We start from the raw sequence: 20,494 nt of genomic DNA, 5'->3' as shown, positions 1-20,494 counted from the left end.
AGGACCTAGGTGACCCTCTGGTTGTAGTGTGGCCTGTGTGCAGTGAGCAAAGGAGGAAGGTCAGAGCACCCGGATGGAGTCCAAGGGCACAGGAGGAGTGATCAGGGTCTCTCTGTCTGGCTCCAACTCTCCTGCTGGTTGGTGCTTCGTGGCCAAATGTTTCCCCCATTTGGGCCTTTGTTTTCTTATATACAAAACCAAGACTTTGGACCACGTAGGATTTTTGAGCTCTTTGCAGCTTTAACACTTTATTTTTAGATGGAGTTTTTCAAACATTTATTTTTATTAATTTTTCTGCGCCTCCATTTGCTGGAGAACTGGGAGAATGACACCTCCCCCGAGAGCTGTCATAAAGTTCGGTGGAAACCATGTTTGGAAATGGACATGGCAGTCCGCACAGCACTCTGAAAAAGTTAGTTCTTATTACCACTATTGTTATGACAACGTCAATTGAGGGGCCAGTGTGTTATGAAAAGACTACATTCGAAATTATTTCCAAACAGAAGCTGACGGCGTTTGCGTCGCGCTGTCTGTTTTCTAAAAGGTAAAGACAGGCACATGGACTCTGCTCAAAAGGCTTTGAAAGCCCCCTCTGAAAATGGCACCATTACATTCCTGGGGCTGGAGGGACGGGAGTGGCGGGAAGTGTGTGGCTGGTAGGCCATTAATAATTCAAACAGGCGCAGGGCACCCAGCCCCCTGGTAGCTCATCAATAAAATATTGGGTTCAGTTGTTCGGAGCTCACAGCTAATCTGGGAGCAGCATTCTCACTTGGAAATGCCATTTGGCCCAGGAGCCAGAGTCAGAAAACCCTGTGGTTCTGGAACAAAAATGCCAGGGAAGGAAGTGAGTTTCTAAAGACCAATGAAACCATCCTTGTTTTAAAAAAAATTAAACATTTTTTATTAGTATATTTATTTTATATATAAAAGAAATACAAAAAAAAGGAACACAAAGAAAATGCTTTTATGGCAAATCAGGCTTGTCGGCGCCCTCGGCTTGGGTTCCAGGCTCTGACCCGCTGGGTGTCAGCAAAGTCCGCCGGTTGTAATGGCCCTTGATGATCCCTGTGTTGCTGTTCTCATTGAGGAGCTGCTTCTGCCTTTGCCTGTTGAGGGACTGGACAAGGCCCAGGACGACGGCGGCCAGGGAGTACTGCCCCGGCAGCCTTCTTGGGGGCAAGATGAATGGGTTGGGTTGGACTCTGCCCAGGAGAAAGTACGTTTTGATTTTCCCTTCCTGTTCACTGATGCCCTTCACGTAGATCTCCCCTCGGTAGTCAAAGGCAAAGCCCTGGTCCTTCAGGATGAGATAGGTCTCCTCTGGGACCTGGATCCTGCCACTGACACCTGTGCTGTCCATTCGACTGGCCAGGTTCACGGTTTTGCCCCAGATGTCATACTGTGGTTTCTTAGCGCCGATGACGCCGGCCACCACTGAGCCATGGCTGATGCCTGGGAGGGAACCAAAGAAACAAGAGATGAGGGAAGGGGGACATCCCCGAGGTGGCTGCACCCTGCCTGGGGAGGTGATCATGGAGGGTGTGATTTCTGGGGAGAAACCCCAGGGTCTTGATCCTGCCTCCATCACTTGTTAGCTATGTGACCTGGGTCACTTACTTCACCGATTTGGATCTCACCTTTACATTGGCAAAGTGGAAATGGTAAAAGGAAGAGGAATGAGATAATAGAGATAATATAGGCAAAGCCATGGGTGTGATGCCTGACCACCAGTGGGTGCTCGAGGGAAAAGAATGAGCATTCTCACATGGACGCTAACGCAGCTCAGCCCATGGGACACTGGGGTCTCCTCCTGCCTCTGCTGGGACCCGGCTGAGAGCTGGGGCAGACCTCTTCCTTCTCTGGCTTAGTCCAGGTCCTGAGGGTCACGCCCTCGATCCACAGTGACAGCCTCCTGACGGGCCTCCCTGCCTCCCGCCATGACCTCCAGTAATTGTCCCCTCCACACCGCTGCCGGAGCGGGGGGGACTCTTTGATGCCCATCTGATCAAGTTGCCACCCACTCCAACACCTGGCACGGTGCCTCTTGCCCATGGGATAACGAACGGTCCTCAGCGTCGCAGCCGAGGGCTTCTCAGGTCCAGCTGTTGCAGCCAGCCTCACCCTCCAACACCCTCACCCTTACCTTCACTCTGAGTCCATACTGAGCTGTGAGAGCCCCCTACCCGCTGGCCATTCCCCCCTTGTGCCTTTGTCCCCGCCTCTCTCTCTGCTTATTTTCTCCCAATCCCATAGTTTATGTGGCACATGCTTTTTAAGACTGTTTCAATGCCTCCTGCTTGAGGAACAAACATAGGCTTCTCTTCCAGGAATGACGGCATTTCACTAAACATATTAGTGGGCATGTATGTGTCCTTCAAATAGGACATCTCCCTCATTCGGCAGACAGTGACTAGGCCCCTGCTGTGTACGGTGCTGTTCCGGACACTGGGGGTCTGATGGGGAAGAAGAAGACAGCCCTGGCTCTCCTGGAGCTTACCTTCTGTGGGGGAGAGATGAGAAGTAATAAAAAATACTATACTATCAATGAATGTTGAAGTCTCTAAAGAGAAACCCATCAGGTTAAAGGGATAGAGAAATATGGGGGCATTTTGCAGGGGGTGGTTAGGAAAGGCCTTCCTGAGCAGGGATCTGAGGAAAGCGACAGCACAGTCCTTGCAGGTGTCTGGGTTCGATCATTCCAAGCAGAATGAAGAGCAAGACACCTCCTCCCCCAAACGTGTGCATATATAAGATGCAACCAGCTGTGAAATTTGAGAGACAGACCGTGCAGAGTGCACAGGAATCAACAGTTTGCAGAGTGCTTTTATAGCCGTTAGCCATTTGCTTGTCACGTGACTGCGAGGAGGCAAGCAGGGGAAGCTGATGATAATGCCAGGTTTACACTGAGGAAACCGACGCGCAGCGTGTCAACGATTCGCCCTCAGAGCTGATCACGGCAGACCCGCGGCACCAACCGAGATGCCCGATCCAGTGGGGGAAATGATTTTCTAACCCCCGAACGATGCCAGCGGTGTGACAGATCACACCAGGGGGTGGCCCTGACCCCAGCAACGTGTCCTGGATTTATGTAGAACATCCTTTTGTTCGGGGCTAGGGTTCTGCTTTGTATTCCTGCTTCCATTCTGTCATCAGTGATTTCAAAAAGGACATGCAAAGTAAATGGCAGATGAAGGAATGAGTCCAGAATATCCCATCCATAGATCAAAACTTAAAATACTTCTTTTAGTCCAGTGAACAAAGGCACATGGCGTTCCTCAGATCTGACAAGTCAGATGTTGGTATTTTTGACCTTTTTTTCTTGAAAGCCAATAAGGGAGAACCAAATACAGTAAAATGGAACACCAGCCAGAGGGCACCTAACATGAGGATGTAGCACAGATTACGCTATATTGCACCCTGGCAGCCAGAAGGTCATCAGTCTCAGGAAATCCAGGAGCTTCTGCTGGGGCGACTTCCTGGCTGTATGATGTTAAGTCAGGTCCTCCCCTTCTATGGGTGTGAGTTTGAGCATTTGTAAAACGAGAATGTGGACTAGAGCAGGGGCTTCCTAGTGCCTTAGGGGGCCCCTCAAGGCTCAGCAGAGATGCCGAAGAAATTGGCACGTTCTACAAGTTATAAAGGATGGCTATTCAGTTGCTATGACTATCGCCATTTCGTCCTTTTGCACAAGGGTGTCTCTCAAGGCAAAGGGAGGGCACACTGTGTGGCCCCGAGAAGTGCTGCAGGCTCTCTGCCCGTCCCTATCCGACTGCCAGCTTGGGGGACACAGGAGTCAGGATGAAATGACTGGTGAGTCAACCACCTCTCTCAGCAGGGCCTGGTGTCGGTGGGTGCTGGACACAGAGGTGGGAAGAGGGGTCGCTGTGGTCAAGTTTTGGCTTTATATTTCTGCACATAGGCCAGTACCCTTCCCTGGCCTTCAGTGTGAGGAAGCCATAGAGGTCTGAGCTGACCCTGTCCCTGTCCTTGGCAAGGTCACACTCAGCCTGCCGCCTTCTGCAGGAAAAAGCTTCCCTGGCTTAATGCTCAGGGGTAGGGGGGCCTGGCGGAACAAAGCCAGGCAACCCCCAGGGGTCCCTGCCTGCCTCCCCTCCAGCAGCTACTCACCGATCCGGAGTTCGAAGTTGTTGAATGAGTGCTTGTTGATCTCCTGTATGCTTTCAGTCAGGGCGAGGGAGAAGTCAGCCAGTGCACACAGATGTCCCCACTTATCTTCACATTGCTGCGGCAGACATGGGAGAGGAGCTCATTCTCCATGGCACACGGCGACATTTTGGTAGCAGGGCCTGCTCTATGTCCTAAGCCCACCCGCACATCCCTTAGAAGGAAATAGCCAGGTGTGTGACTCCCTGTACATCCAAGCCATCAGTGTGCAGAAACATGAGACAACAGGGGTTGGCTTAAGAGAGTAAAATACATGTGGATCATCACAATCCTTTCTCACACCTACCCTGTCCGTCCAGGTGATGGACATGATTCCTCACCATGCTCACTGGTATGCGTGCATGTGTGCGCACACACACTCTTACGCATGTGTGGCACACACGACACATATGCATGTCCCTACGTACACATGCATAGCACGCACAGGCACACACCCGTTTACATGTGCGCATTGCACGTGCATGCATGCGCTCTGGTGTGCGCTCGTGTAGTGTTGATACATGTACATGTGCTCCCGTGTACACACATGTAGCATGTACACGTGCTCCTATTTATAGGTGCGCAGTGTGTATACATGCTCCTATGTGTGTGTGTATGGTGTGTATACACATGCTCCTACGTGCATGTGTGTAGTGTTTCCAATCTAGGAAGCATGTATTTTCCTTTGAAGTGCTTTGCTCAGCGAACTCCTGAGGGAAGGGCAGAGTAGCCTCTGTGCCTCTCTGAACCTCAGTTTTCTCGTCTATAAAATGGGGATGAGCACACTTGCCCTGCCGACAGGGAGTGGATGGGATCATGTGTGAAAGACTCTGCCCTCATAGGGCGGAGGCTGGCAAACCGGTGCGGCGAAGGGCCAGAGAGCACATGTTTTAGACTTTGTGGGCCACATTTCAGGCACGACTACTCAATGCTGCCCTTGTATTGTGGCTTGAAAGGAGACGCAGACAAAGTACATGCAATGAGTGTGGCTGTGTTCCAATAAAATTTGATTTACGAAACCAGGTGGCTGGCGGGTTTGGCTTGCAGGCTGTCCTTTGGGGACCCCCGCCATGGGGGGCCATGCATAGGCACCCAGTTCCTAGCATGGGTTTCTCACCAGAGTTACTCTTATAATATTTCTAGGCTTTTAATTGGAAAGAAAGTAAATGGAGGGATGAGGAGAAGGGATGAGGAGAAGGAACGAGGATTCCTTCTCCCCAGTAACTTGGACTCATATCCATGTAACACTGACTGAGGACCTACAGAGGGTCACGGCTCTGCGTGGGGAGCATGGCCTCATCTTGGGAGATTCACCCACTAACCCCGGAAGGTGGATGTTATCATTCCCACCTAACGTTCGTGCCTGGCACACAGGCAGCTCTCAACAGAGCAGGAGCTGTTATTATTATTATTGCATAGTAATTTTGGAGGAGAACACAAAAGCAAGAGTAAGAAAACAGGTTAGGGTCAGGGGTTTAGTGACACCCACCACTGAATCAAAATAGGGTGCTTCTTGGCCCTGGCTTTGTTCATCAGGTGGGCAGTGAGGTTCAGAATGGAGCCTAGAGGCTTCTTAATTGTAAAGAAGCATCGGCTCACCCAGCAGCTTCTACCCACCCCAAGAGCAGTGGACACCACACAACTAGAATATCCAGTTCCCCAGATTTTCTCCCTAACCATCCCCAAGCCTCCTGGTGATGACGGCCTTACTACCCTCAGCAATGGGACAAGGCTGAGGCCCCTGGTGTAGGTTGTGTCCAAAGAGTTCCTTTACCTGTTTTTCAGGCGACAGGCCTGAGACCGCCATGTAGGTGCTGCCAATGGTCTTGATCTTTTCGATGTCTTGAAACCGGTCTTCACCGAGCAGCTGAAACAGACCAGGCAGTGGCGTTAGTCCTGGTGTATGTTCTCCTGGCGGCCGGGGCTCCTGGAAAGAGCCCCAGGCTCACATTAAAGATGACCTCTGGCTGGTTCAACATCCTTGGGGTAGTTGCGTTTCTCTCTGAAAACCATGTGTTCAGAGAGTCAACATGTGTTTACTGAGCACCAACTAAGTGCCAGAGGCCAGGATGGGTGTGACCACATACTCTTTAAGGAAAGCTCTATCTCCATGAATCTTTGAAATAAACAAGCTACCTTATTCATTTAAAGAAGTCACGAGTGTTCTGCAATCCATCAACACATCTTTTCTGGCTTTATTTTTAACAAGTATTTGGAATCCCTCCCTGCTAGCACCCTGGTCTAAGCCACTGTTAGCATATACCTTGTTACTGTGTCGTGATAACGTACCAGCTGCTGCCCTTACCCCACATGCCCAGCACGGCAGCCAGAGAGGTCCCAGTCAAGTGTAAGTCGGGCCATGTCCCTGATCTGTGCAAACCCTCCTGTGGTTTCCCATTCCACTCAGGGTCAAAGCGAGAGTCTCCTCTGTGACCAGCCGGGCCTCCCCATCTCCCGTACCCCATCTCCTCTGCTCACCCTGCTCCAGCCACACTGACCTCCTTGCTGATCCTAGCCATCCAGGACTGCTTCTGTCTCAGGACCTTTGCACCTGCAGCTCCTTTTGGGATGGTCTTCCCTCAGAGGAAGACTGCTCATCTCTCACCTCCCCCAAGTCTTTCCTCAACTGTCACCCCAGTGGGGTCTCACTGACCACTTCATCCAAATCTGAATATAACACCCCATCTGTGGGGCCACCTACATTGTAAGATAAGGAAGGCAAGAATAAACTAGCAAAGGAGAAGGGTGGAGAATTTCCAGTGAAGTGGAAATAAACACACGAGTTGGCAGAAGCCAAGGGAGGAGGAAAATGGCATCCCAAGAGGGAGGTGCAGTCACCTGGGTCAGACACTGCTGAGGGGCTCAGGATCCACTTTGGCTCCCTCCCTGGAGATCTCATCACGTCTCGTGCGTTTCCACCAAATCTCTTCTCTGAAGACTCCCAAATGTGTGTGTCCTCCTTGACCTTCAGACTCATCGAGGCAGTTGCTAAGCCACACCCCCGCCACAAGTCTACCAGGCGTCTCTAATTGGCCATTCCCAAACTACACCCTTGGCCTTGTTTACCCACCTGCCGACTCCATTAATGGTGTCTCCATTTTCCCAGTTGTTCTGGATAAAACCTCACAGTGCACATCTACTCTGTCTGAAGCTCCTCAGCTCCACCCTCAGAGATAGCCAGATGCTGCCTGTCCCACTGTCTCCACTGCATAGGTCACACATCCGCGAGCCTGCCCTGAGTGCAGGAGCCACATTCAAAACAGACTTCCTGCCCCCAAGTCTAAATTCTGGCCTTTTATTTCCTGTTGTCGGCAGCTATTTAGATGTAACATCTGGTTCTCTAACTCTTTGCCTCTCTTTAACATTGTAACATCCTTGGGGGCGCATGCCATTCGGGGGGGGGGGGGGTGGGCAGACTGATGGGGAGGATGCCTCAGGTAGTCTCTAGACCAGCGTCCCCAGCCTTTTTGGCACCCGGGGCCAGTTTTGTGGAAGACTGTAGAGGGGTGGGTGGCAGCAGAGCCCAAGCGAGATTTGGTTGTGGCCTGCGGCCCAGGGGTTGGGGACCCCAGCTATAGACCATTTTGCTACAGGCATCCTCTCAAAATTAAGCAGGTGCTAAGAAACTCGGAAGAGTCCAGCTTCAGGAAAATGTGCTGGGAAACATGGAAAACACAAGCAGGTGCTTTTGTGATTTGCCTTGTTGGGTGTGTGTTCGTGGAATTGTGTGTCTGTGTGTGCAAGCACGCAGCTTGGTTCACAGCTGAGGCAGGCTTTGTTCATTCGTTGTGTTTCCTGAGCTGTGAGAAGCTGCTGCTCTGTGCTCTGCCCTGGCTGAGAGTCTGCAGGGTGCAGCCAGGGCAGGAAGTGGCTGGAGCAGCCTGCCCGACCTCAGCCTGCGATCATACCGCCAGGTACCCTCAGACCTCTCCGAGCAGGTTTCTGAGCAGTGCTCTGGCCGTTAATATCTCAGCTCGGAGCTCTGGGCTCACCTTCACCTGCCCACCTCCTTCCCTCTGCGTCCTTACAAGTGTATTTTCCCAGCTTCCTGTGGGGAGGAGTCTCTTCAGTCTTCTCTTCCTGTCAGAACTTCTTGGCTGAGGGCCCATTTCAGGCCCAGGCAAACCTGCCTTCTCCTCTGAAATCGATTAGGAGGCAGCAAGTATCTTCGTTATTTCATTTAATATCCATGCAACAATTTACGTACCACACAGCTAAAAGCGTCTCAAATGCATTCCTGACCCACCCCTTTATTCATTCATTCGTCTGCAGGGAGCAGGGGGATGTGAGAGGACTCTGCAGCCTTTGCAGGGGCAGGGCCTGTGGGGCGAGTGACCCGGCATTATTGCAAACCCAGCCTTGGAGCATGTGCTCCATGCAGTGTCCCGCTTTCCTCCCAGCCAAGACGGGATTTTGCATGCTCGCTCTCAGGTCCTGCGGTAATTGTGTCAGCAAGAAGAGCAGCGTTGCTATTAAAGTGAGCACCAGGGCGTCTGGCTGGAGCTTAGCCAGGCAGAACCTAGGGGGCCACTCTTGAGCTAAGGAATGAAGGCATGTCTGATTGACCCAAGGAGAGCTGGTACTTGGGGTTGGCAAGCCAGGGAGTATTTTTCCTTGTTGATGACATTCTCTTCCCTCTTCCTCCTCCTCTGTCCTTTCCCTTTTACTTCCTCCCCTGTTCCTCTGCTCCTCTTCCAAAGCATCTGTTCTGAAGACAACAGCATCCTGGACCAATTCCCTCTCTCAGCCTTGCCAACTTCCTTCCGCAAACACCCATCTCTACTGCTAGGGGCACTGTCCTTTGTCTCAGTTTTTGGGAAGCCTCCAGGGTATTTACAATTTGGGGCACAAGATGCACATTTAGTTCAAATATATTTATAGCCATTTAAAAACAGGCTAGTGGGCACTTTCAGGAGATGGGGTGCTATAGAGTTTAAAATAAACAAGAGCTTACTATTTCAACCTTCAGTCAGATTATTTTTAACGGAGCTTTTTTTTAAGTTTGAGAGTATGTTTTAGACTGTGCTAGTGCATCACCACCTCATGATTCACCAGCTGCTTTCTGTCTCCCATTATGTAATTGATTAATAAAGCATCTGTTATAAGCCCGTCTTATGTTCCAGGCACAGTGCTAGGCCCTGGGGACGTTCCAGGGTCCACAAGAATGTAGTTTCTTTGTGAGCTTATGGCCTGGCGTGGAGGATGGGACTGAAGGTGCTGCTGCCATGGAATCGCTCTCCACGCCCCACATCGCAGGGAAATGTGCAGAGAAAACACGGGCCACTGCATCCTTGTGGGCAGACAACTCCGAGTCACCCTGTCTCTCTCTGGTGTGTGAGCCACGGAAGGCAGGAAGTGATTGTATTGTCACTTGTCTTGGCCCCCCGCCCCCTATCCCAAGGACAACTGAAAGGGCCGTTGTTGAGTTTATGACCACAAAAGCAGAACCATGAAATGCCACTTCAGTGAGAAACAGTGCAACACGATGATCAACAACCCAACGGCACCGCGGGCCTGCAGGCCAGTCTCGGCCGTCCCATCCTAGTGGCCCGTGACTCTGGACACTCTTGGTGCTTCTGAGCCTCAGTTTTTCTTGTTTCTAGAATGAAGGCTAATCATCCCTATCCTGTGTGTTTGGTGTGAGGGATAAATAACAAGCAAATGTGGGGTGTTGAAAATGGCAACATGTGGTCAACACCTGTAGGGGTTAATATGATACGTCTGTGCCCCAGACCTAAGTGGTTAGTGGGGGCAGAAGATCTGTACACTGGAGGGTTTCAGGCTCTATGGTGGGAGGTTTTGTGGAGTATAAGTTTTTCATTGAAAAAGGAGTGACAGTATTTACCTGGCTAGAAGGGGGACTAGAAGAGGCGTCACCAGTGCTGATGGTGTTTGGATGGACAGTTAAATGACTATTAGGGTTTCCACTGCCGTGGAGTCTAGGAGAAAGGATGGTATGGTGAGGATGGAGTAATTTCTGGGCAGAAAGAGCTGTGTGTGGAATAGCTAGGTGGGCTGGACGGCGGGCTGGTGGCATGTAGTGGCAGGTGAGGCTGGAGAAGTAATAAGGTGCAGCGTGAGAACCCCCCGCCCCCATGTTATGTGTTCGTTAGATTCATGCAGGCTGGAAGAAGGCAGTACTGTCTAGAGCATGTTTATCCTGTGTTCAGGTGTCTGGCCAAAGGCTGATCGATAGCTTTGTCTTTGGCACTTCGCGCAGATGTGCACATGCCCCCGTCAGTGCCCAGTCTCTGTGATGCTATTGCCTGAGTAGCAGTGGCCCCTCATCAAGTCTTGGTTTTGCCATGTGCTAGTTGTGTTAAGTCGCCTAGCCCCTGTGGCTTATGTGCTTTATCCCCCCAAGGGAGAAATAATACCATTTATCTCCTGAGGTAATTGTGATAATTAGATTAGATATCACACGTTTGCATTTATAATGCAGCCTGGAATCCTGTTAAGTGCAAAAAACGGTCACTGCCACAATGAATAACATAATGCTATGACAACGACGATGGCCATTTGTGACTGCCAGCGTCCGAGGCTTTGACCTACCTCATCGAAGTCAGCAATGATCTCATTCAGCAGGCGCAGGCATTCCACCCCTTGGTTATTCATTTCAGTCTGAGAGTAGAAGTCCGCAAACCCCGGGATGGAGGCGAACATCACGCCAACGGCATCGTAGGATTGAGAATACAGCTCCTGGACAGAGGGACACACACAGGGAGCCAGGAACAGCCATCAGAGGGGAGGTTCTGCGTGGATGCTCGCTGTGCAAACAGGCACCTGCACCCCAGCACAGGTGCCCACAGACAGGGCAGAGAGCAGGGGCTCCAACCCCATCGTATCAATGCCATAACCACAGTGTCAGACCGGGACCATGAAGATTTACGGCCTCAGCCTCAGCTGGGCTCAGAGTCCTGACCACCCATCCTTTTGTCCTCAGCCGCCTTTCCTGTTGTCCTTAACGGCCAAACCCTACCGTGCTCCTGAACGTCACCCTTGCTTGATTCCTCTTGGTAGGTGATCTAGTCTCTTACTTCACTGAGACAGCTGAGGCTCTTGGCGTTCCAACACTCAGAAATTTGTCTACATTCATACTTATTTTTATCCCTTCTGCTTCAACTCCAGACAATGTATTTTTCCTTCTGCGGAAGGCCAACACTTGTGCCTGACCTCTTGACCCCTTGTAATTTTTTTCCCAGTGATCCTTTTCTTTCTTACTTCTTTCCCCCTCCTCCTCCTCCATCATCCCCCCTCCTCTAATTGCCTCCTAGAGTAAAAAGAACAGTATGCCCTGGCTCCTGAAGACACTTGTGGCCACCAACCAGTCTCTCTCCAACTTTGTCCAAATTTCTCAAACTGGTTCCTCCATGGCCTGGCCCCATTCTGCCAATGCTTAGTCACATGTCAGGAGGAGGCAAAATGACTCTGGAACAGGTCTGATGACCAGCCAAAGTGGAAAGGTCACCACACAAGAATCAGTCCACACCTTCCCTGTGCAGACCGGCTGGTGCAGGGATCTCTCCCAAGATCCTGGTCTCTTGACTTTCTGTGCTTTAGTGACATTACACTTGTTTCCTTGTGTCTGGCCCCTTCCATGATTTCTTCTTTTATGCTTATCTTCACCTTCAACATCAGTGATCGCTGTGGTTCTGTCCTTTGCTCGCTGTATGGTTCAATGTTACACCCTTTCTTGGGCCATCTTGCTTGTCCCCAGCCTTTCACCAACATTCATGTGTGACAGTCTCTAAATCCTCGTCTCTGGGTCAGTTGTCCTTGGGCTTCAGACTTCTGTGTCTCGTGCTGGGTTGCCCTCATAGTCCCTCAATTTTTCAGTGCTGCACCTGAATGCATCTTCTCTCCACCTAAACCAGCTCCTGCTCCTTCATTCTCCAACTCAGTGTGTGGCATCCATGTTGCCAAATCGTTGACATTAGAGATGCTCCAGGTCATTCTTTATTTCTTCTTCCCCATCATGTCCACATTCAAGAAATTGCCAGCTCCTGCTGGGGTTCTTTTTGTTTCCTAAATATTTTTTCTAACCCTCCCACCACTGTTTTTTATCAGGCCCTTCCCGTTTTCCTCCTTCACCAGTAATAGGTTCCCTGGCTCTAGTCTTGTCTTACCAAAAGTCATGGTCCATGTGGTGGCCCGAGTGAGCTTCGAAAGGTACAAGATCGGCCACACTTTTCTCATTCTTAATACCCTCCAATGGCAAGACTGACTTGAATGGATGCCTTCGCTAGCTTTTGTCCAAAAGAGCACAGGCAGCTGGTGACTGGCTGGATTGGGTTTGGTTGGAGGTGAGGCACACAGATTGCAGCCAAGACGCTGCTCTAAGGTGTGGCCATTCACCTTGGCCTTGAACAATGGGGTGATACCACAGGAGGAACTTGACTCTGCTTTATGGGTCAGAGAACCCCTATAAGCCAACTCACAGAACTGCATCCTCCAAATGGCAATGATTGAGCAAAAAGAAAATCTCTGTTTATTAATTTCTATATTAGTTTTCTCAGACTTCTGTAACAAAGTGCCACAAACTGGGTGGTTTAAACAACAGAAATTTATTTTCTCATAATTCTGGACACTAGAAGTCCAAGATCAAGGTGTTGGCAGGGTTGGCTCCTTCTGAGGTCTCTCTTCTTGGCTTGTAGACGGCCACCTTCTCCCTGTGTCTTCACATGGTTTTCTTCTCTGTGTGTGTCTGCATCCCAATTTCCTCTCCTTATAGGGACACCAACCATATTGGATTAAGACCCACCCTAGTAGTCTAATTTTGCTCAGTTTTCTCTTCAAGGATACTATCTCCAAATACAGTTGCATTCTGCAGTACTGGGGTTAGAACATCAAAATATGAACTGGGTGCCAAAGGGCATTCAGATTCAATGATGTAGCTCAGGCAGGTCAGCCCCCACCACCCAAGCAAGCGAGAAGTGTGTGAGGGGTTTGGAGGCGCATGCCAAAGAGCTCCAGCCACCTGCCTGCACCATCAGAGATAGCCCGTCATTCAACTGGCTCTAACCAACTGCTTTGAGTGTGCCATCTGTTTCTTGCTATTTGGGGCTCAAAGAAGACAAAAATACTGTGAACTGGGGAGGGGCCAATGAATATAGAAAAGCTATTATTGTCTTATTGTCATCCTTTTCTGGTTGGGTGTACACGCTTGGGCTTTGGAGAGGATTTGGAGCATATGAGCTCACCCACCCCTCCTTGCTCAGGGAGCTCTGTCTGGCCCTTCCCCTGCCCAGGCCTGTCTGCTTCCAAGTCCTGTGTTTCTTATATGAAGATAAGCCCTCTCTGCAGGCAGAAACAGGGTCTGAGACCTGTTGACCTTATTAGGATCCTTTCATGACCTTCAGGTCTCTGCTCAAATGTCACCTCTTAGGAGAGAGCTCCCACCCCACTTCATGTAAATGCCACCCCTTTTCACAGACTGTAGGCCCTTATTTGGTTTCTTCTGCTCTCATGGAACTTATCACTAGTGGGCACTACACTGTATATTTATTCACTTTAGTGTCTGCCTTCCCATGAAAACTCAAGCTTCCTATCAGCAAGGACTCTGTCTTCTTTGTTCACTGTTGGAATGCCAGGGTCTAGAACCACACCTGACCCATGGTTGGCCCAGTCAGTATCTGCTGGACAAATGAGTGAATAAGTGGGCAGGACATGCGGCTGTGATTGGGAAGGGGCAGAAAAAGTAGTGATGGCTCTCATTAATCAGAAATAACTGCAGCTAACAATCTATGCGCTCTCAGAACGTGCTAAGCACCGTGTAAGTGCTGTATGCGTAACTCCCCATGTAAATGTTGCGACACGCGGGGAAAGTAGGGTTGCTCGGTTACTTGGTAGATGAGGAAAACAGAGTGAGAGGGGGAGGCAGGACAGAACCGAGCATCAGGCTTTCAGGCGCACCAGAGGGCCTTTCTCTACTGGACCTGCCGCGCCCGGCTGTGTCAGGCACCACGTGTGTTCTTACCCAGCTTAATTCTCACACCAACTCAGCAAAGGGCGGTATTATTTTCTCAGTGATTGGATGAGGAGACGGTCTCAGAGAGGCTGGGTAAGCTGCCCTGGGTCACACAGTGTTAGTGGCAGAGGTGGAATTTGTGTGGCACAGGCTGGTTAGCCCCTGAGACGGCTGTCCTTGGTAGTGGCCTTTCAGCAGCTCCGAGTAAAGCCATGGTAAGTGAGCAGGTTTCCCAGCACTCAGAGATGGCCTGCCTGACACTGAGGACCGAGCCCCGCTGGCCTTGTCTGCAGGAAGGTCCCTTCCCAGGCATGGTGAGCACTTCCCTAAGCCAGAAGTCCAGCAGGTGGGAGCTGCGGAACCTTTGTGTGGAGACACAGCTGGAACAGATGTGAACGGGACATTCCAGAGGGTGAGGCTCTGTCCACTACCCTGTGTTTGGATGGTTGGAGTCACTGCTCTGCCTTCTTGTCCACTTGTGTCCTAATAAAGTTGAGGCGTACAGGGACAAAAATTGGCCTCGAAGTTACACTTGGGTTTAAATTCAAGCTCACTACTCACTAGCTTTGTGACCTTGGGCAAGTTCCTTTACTTCTCTGAGCCTCAGTTCCTTCATCTATGAAATGAGGATAATCATTCTTACCTCCTATTGCTGACATCTGTGATCACCGGTGTGGCCCCAGGAAGGCTGGGACCCAAACTCACTGACATCCCCCTATCAGATTTTCAGGGGTTTGTATCAGAGTTCAGATCTATAGCAAGATGTGAAGCTAAAAATGCCTCTTACAGTAACAGAGCAGGAAAGTGGGAGTTTTTATAGGTTCCAGCAGCCCTGCCTCTGCCCGTTACCCCTGCATATATGACACTCCTCTGTCTTGCTTCCTGTCTCTCTCCTATATTTGTACATGCACACACACCAACACCAAATTCTTGTACATGCCGATTCACCTTTACATGCAGATATCTGAAACTCTTGCAAATACCTACACAGTATAAGCCACACACACACACACACACACACACACATACACTCCCTAAACTTGCCATGTTCCCAGGGTCAGCATGGTAGCAGCATGGTCCACAGGCCGTGTGGCCCAGATGCAAGAACTCGGAGAGACTGGATTTGAGGCAGAGCTTGGCTGAAATGAAGCCAGCCATGCCAAGACCTCTCTGAGCCCCGGTGTCTTCACCAGTAACCTGGGTTTGACAGAAGTCTCCTCTTAAGGTTGTGACCCGAATGAAAGGTCATTTTCCTCGATTGCCTATCTCTGTACTTGGCATGCTGTAGGTGTTCCATAAATGGCCTTTCATCCTAACGTGAAGATTCTGTAAGCAAGGTAAAAACTTTCTAGTTGAGTGTGAACTCCTTAAATATTTATAAAGCCTCAAGTAAACAGGCCAAGACATTTTATGGAAAATGTCTTACACATATGATTACAGCTGAACCTGCCATTTATTTTGCTCAGTGGGCGTTTGGCCTGGAGGCGGCCAGTGGCCTGGAGTCTCAGCATCCCTGGTTGGTGTCCATCCTTCCCCAATGAGGCCAGCCTGCTCACGCTCCTCCCCACTGGTCCCAGGTCCCGGCTGTTTTGTTGTGTTGATGGAAAAGTAGCTTTCCTTTCCCTTCTCCCTGGGTTTTCCCTCTGAAGGTGCCAGTGTTTCATCTGCTCCTTCTGGTGGCCATGGTTGATGCACATCAATATTCTCTCTGCTTTCTTGGCTTCATCAAGAAGCTCTTGCCACAAAGCCCCTGACCTTAGGGAGCCTTGAGGAAACCAGGCTTGAACCTAATTCCCAAGAACCTCATCTTCCCTACTCAACAGATGAGGTTCTTGGATGATCGTCATCCAAGAGACCCTCAAGGGCCCAAGTTCATCAGGAGCTGACAGTTCAAGCAGCACATTACGCACATGCTTGGCTTCTGTCCATGGTCTTTCTGTGGCAGCTTGGATGGGAAAGGGACGCTGTGGGTCTCATCCAGTTCTATGCTTAGGCAGGGGTCACAGATCCAAATGTCTGTATATAACACAAGTGGCGGGATAGACCCCTATTGTCCCACATTAGAGGGACACATTGGAGAGCCTATTCCATGCCTAAAGGCATCAGATCCACACAGTAAAACAAATAAGCACACCAACCAACCAACCACTGAGCACTTCCCCCACCACACTGCCCTTGCCAGTCACTGACGCGCAGGTGAACTTGGTCTGCCCATCGGAGCACCAGTCATGACGTGAAGCACCTTCTGTGCCCAGTTGTTGTCTCTCTGCCCCCATTGGAATGTCAGTTGGGTGATGGGAAGTCTTTGTCAGTTTGGTTCACCAGGAGTATCCTGGGACCTCACATGGTTCTACTATGACGCCTATTGCATCATATGTCGCCTGCGCCTTATAAATATTTGTTGTGACTCAGATCCCTGAAAAATTTAGTCTACTTTGCTCAGACAGAGTTGTCCTTTTGTGGCCAAAGGCTAAAGGTTGGACTTGGCCAGGCCTCAGTACACCAGCCAGCCACACACAACTAAACTTCCCTTCAAGGCTGACTCCATATCACCACATTGGCACCTGCCTGTGGGTAGGGCACTGGGGTCTCTTTCTGACCTGGCCCCTGCCCACTTCTGTAGCTGCATCCCCATCACCCCCAGCTTTCTCACTGTGTCCTAGCCACACAGCGCTGCCAGCTCACACCAGGCATCCTCTGTTCTCTGCTTCAGCACACCTGTCCCTTCTGCTGGGAGTGGTTCTCGCCTTGTGTGTCCAGTTTGTAGCACAAGGTAGGTATGTGTCAGTATTTCACTGAGGGTTATTGAACAAATGGCCATCTCCTTATCCTATGGAGGAGTCGATCTGTGTCCTCTGAGATCCTCTGTCTCCTCTGTGAAAGGGAGCAAAACGCCAGCCTTTCTGGATCACTGGCAGAACGAAATAAGCAAATGTGTGCCAAGTACCTGGCCCAGAGGGGGCATTTGCTGAAATGGAAGTGCCTTCTCCTTCCTCAGGATGGCAGTTCCCTGCCACCAAAGTCAACTTTGGGGAAAAGAGATGTGATTAGTGGACAGTTTCCATGGTTCCCATTGGTTGGAGGGTCTCAGAACATCATCAAGCTGATTTCCAACATGCTTCTATCTACGGCTCACTTCTTACCTGTCACATTGGGTCCAGGGACCCACCAGGTACTTCCAGCAACTCATCAGTTGTCCACTGCTGTTCCCAACGCCATGGGGGCCACTGAAAAAATACTACAGACTACCGAGGGACAGTGGGCCATCTCTTTTAACACTTGACTTTGTCAAATGACAAAGCAACTCCAAAGGCTGAGTGACTGATGCTGCTTCAGCCCCTGTCCTCCAACCCCTGTACCCTCAGGCTGTTCTGCACTTGGGGCTCCCCTCCATGGGGTTTCCCGAGGAGTCATTCTGTGCCTCCAGCTAGCAACTTTAGACAGATTACTGAACTTCTCTGGCTCTAATTGACTCCATTCGTGAAGTGAGGAGGAATGTTACATTAGTACATTGATCAGAACCCCTGTCCCTCCCACATCTGATTGTGAAGCTGTCCAGGCATGCGACTGTCTTCTTATTTACTGCGGTGTCCAGGGCAATGCCTGAGATGTAGCAGATGCCAGACCACTTGGGTCTCTTTGAGATGCTCACTGCTGAGCAGAGAACAAGGAAATCATGCTGCAGCTGGATGGACTTCCTGAGTGACCCCTCAGGCATAATATAAGAAAAACAGTTTTAAGTAAGAGGAGCATTTTTGAGTACCTACTACATGGTAGGCAATGTGCTAAGAATATATATATATATATATATATATATATTTGCATATATACACACATATACATATATACATACACATGTATCTCTACACACACACGTATATTTTTATAACATTTAAATTATTTTTAAAAATTGTGATAAAGTACATATAACATAATTGACCACCATAGTCATTTTAAGTGTACACTTCAGTGGTATTAGGTGCATTCACAATGTTGTACACCCATCACAAGCATTTATCCCCAGAACTCTTCATCTTGAAAACCTGGACCTGTCCCTTTCAAACACTAACTCCCCCACCCTCTTTCCCCCAGCCCCTGGCGCCCACCATTTTACTCTCTGTCTCTATGAATTTGACTTCTGTAGGTATGTACTCATGTGAGTGGGATCATACAGCATTTGTCCTTTGGTGTGTGGCTTTCTTCACTTAGCACAATGTCTTCACGATTCATCCATGTTGTAGCATGTGTGAGAATTTCCTTCCTTAGAAAGGACGGACATATGCCATTGTTTGCATGTACACATGTTGTTTGTACATTCATCAGTCGATGGGCACTGGTTTGCTTCCATCTTTTAGCTGTTGTGAATAATGCTGTGAATATGGGTGTTCAAGTGTCTCTTCAGAACTCTGCTTTAAATTCTTTTAAGCTATATATAAATTCTTTTAAATTATATGTACATGTAAATAAAAAATATGTGCACACACATATATAAAACTCCACAATTCCAATTTGGTCTTGCAATGGACATCTTATGTCCATCTTGCAGATGTGGGACCCGAGGCTGGGGAGGCTGTGTGTTAGTTTCACAGTGCTGGGCAGTCTGGTGGCCTGGCATCAAGTGGCCAGCGTGGCTTCCACTGTCGTGTGCTCACAGGAGGACAGAGGAGTTCTCTGGGAGCTTGGGATCAATGCGGTCAGCTCACCACGCCCACTGCCCCTTATTTTCACTGCCCCAAACAAGCCTGGGCTCACCTCGTTGTCTCGGTCCTTCTCCAGGAAATGGCGGGCCACGTGGCTGGGTAAGATGTTCCGGAGCATGTTCTCATTGTGCTCCCTCAGCTCCTTCATCTCGTTGATTTCCTCTTTGGCCTGAACTCGCCAAAGGAAGTCCAGGCGGGCTGTGTACTCCAGCTGCAGTTCAGGTGAGAGAAAGAGAAGAAACAGGTAGACAGACTTTCAGGGTACAGGCCTCAGGCACCTGTGTGGCAGGTGGGGAAAGCTTCTCGGGAACACTTCACAAACAAAACAGCCTCATCTGAGCATTTCCGGGAGGCATTCTGCCTGACTCGGAGAGAGCAGAGGGTGATCAGACTTCACAAAGGTTCGTACCTCCCCCTCCTAGCATTATGGCACCTGTAATTTATAATAGTTTGTGTGATTTTCAGATAATGGTCATGTCTTTTACTAGTTTGCAGGTGCTGTGAGGTCGGGCGTCCTTTCCCCAGCTCAACGTTACATCCTTACCATGTGGCTGCATGCTTGGCACAGGGCAGGTGTTCAATCAACATTTATTGCCTCAACAAAGAAGTTATGCTAATCCAGCCAGCTAGTGCTTAGATGGTGCTTATTATCATTCCAGACATTGTTCTAAACAATACACATATTTCACTCCTTTCATTCATATAAAACCCTAATAGGAATTATTATGCTCAATCTTTATTTTACAGATGAGAAAATGAAAGCCAACCTGGTTAAGTAAGTTGGCCAAAGTCACGTACTAGTTAGTGGGGAAGTCAGGATTTGGGTGTAATCCCAGAGTCCAGCTCTAGAGTGTGAACTCTTAATCACTAGGTGGAAGTGAAGTGAATGAATGAGCTAAAGATGGAAGGGTTGTGGATTTAGTTGTGAGACAAATATGGCTTAGCTCCCTGGCCCCACTTCAAACACTGTAACCTGGGTTAGTGACTTCATCTCAGGTCCCTCATCTCCAAAGCTGGAATGGACACCACTGACCATGCAAGATGGGAATAGGAATTACATAGGATGTTATAGATAAAGCACAAGGCTCGCAGTAGGTCCTCGTGCACATTCGTTCCCCCTTGTCCTAGCTTCTCTTTGCGTTGGCAAGTGGACAGCTCCCTTTCTGAAGAATCTCACATATTCACCACAGCTTTGAGGATGTCACTAACTGTTGAAACGAACAATATGCCCTGCTGTTAAATACATGGTTGGATGCCCTGAGTTCAAGGGCTTAAAAAATCCAGCTTGTTTCTTTTCTTTGTCTTACTTGAAAGTCTCAGTGGATGGCAAAAATGTGAAAAGACAGGGGCAGAAGGTTACCTATTCATCAGGATTTGTAATAGTAAAAGCTGGGAACAACCCAAGTGTTCATTTTCTTGGTTGAATGAACTATTGTGTGCAGTTATAAAAAGAAGTGAAGAATATTTCTCTACACTTTGAGGGACTGTCTCCAAGGTGCACAAAAGCATGTGTAGCGTGTCCCCGTTGATCTAAGGAAGGGAGACACCTACATCGCTCTCTGTCTCTGCCTCTCTCTCTCTCCATACGTGTGTGTGTGTATAAAATTCATTCTCTCTCTCTCCACACACACACAGATAATTTTATCCATTGGAAGGTTGA

At 49.4% G+C, this 20,494-nt stretch overlaps 1 protein-coding gene across 2 annotated transcripts in view; it reads right to left on the bottom strand.

Annotated features, from left to right (window-relative positions):
- Positions 1–877: 877 nt before the first annotated feature.
- ADCY8 (adenylate cyclase 8) overlaps positions 878–20,494 on the bottom strand; it is a 159,605-nt gene continuing 139,988 nt past the window's right edge. For both annotated transcript variants that reach the window (XM_024572213.3, XM_045181780.2), the window contains 5 exons: positions 18,887–19,045; positions 10,720–10,866; positions 5,942–6,034; positions 4,132–4,246; positions 878–1,455 (listed from right to left, as the gene is read on the bottom strand). In XM_024572213.3, the coding sequence (XP_024427981.2) occupies positions 968–1,455; positions 4,132–4,246; positions 5,942–6,034; positions 10,720–10,866; positions 18,887–19,045 (1,002 nt within the window). In that variant the 3' untranslated portion in view covers positions 878–967. The remainder of the gene's footprint in view (positions 1,456–4,131; positions 4,247–5,941; positions 6,035–10,719; positions 10,867–18,886; positions 19,046–20,494) is intronic.

Source organism: Desmodus rotundus, chromosome 8 (assembly GCF_022682495.2).
Source record: "Desmodus rotundus isolate HL8 chromosome 8, HLdesRot8A.1, whole genome shotgun sequence".
Taxonomy (NCBI): domain Eukaryota; kingdom Metazoa; phylum Chordata; class Mammalia; order Chiroptera; family Phyllostomidae; genus Desmodus; species Desmodus rotundus.
This window is presented reverse-complemented; position numbering and strand designations above follow the sequence as displayed.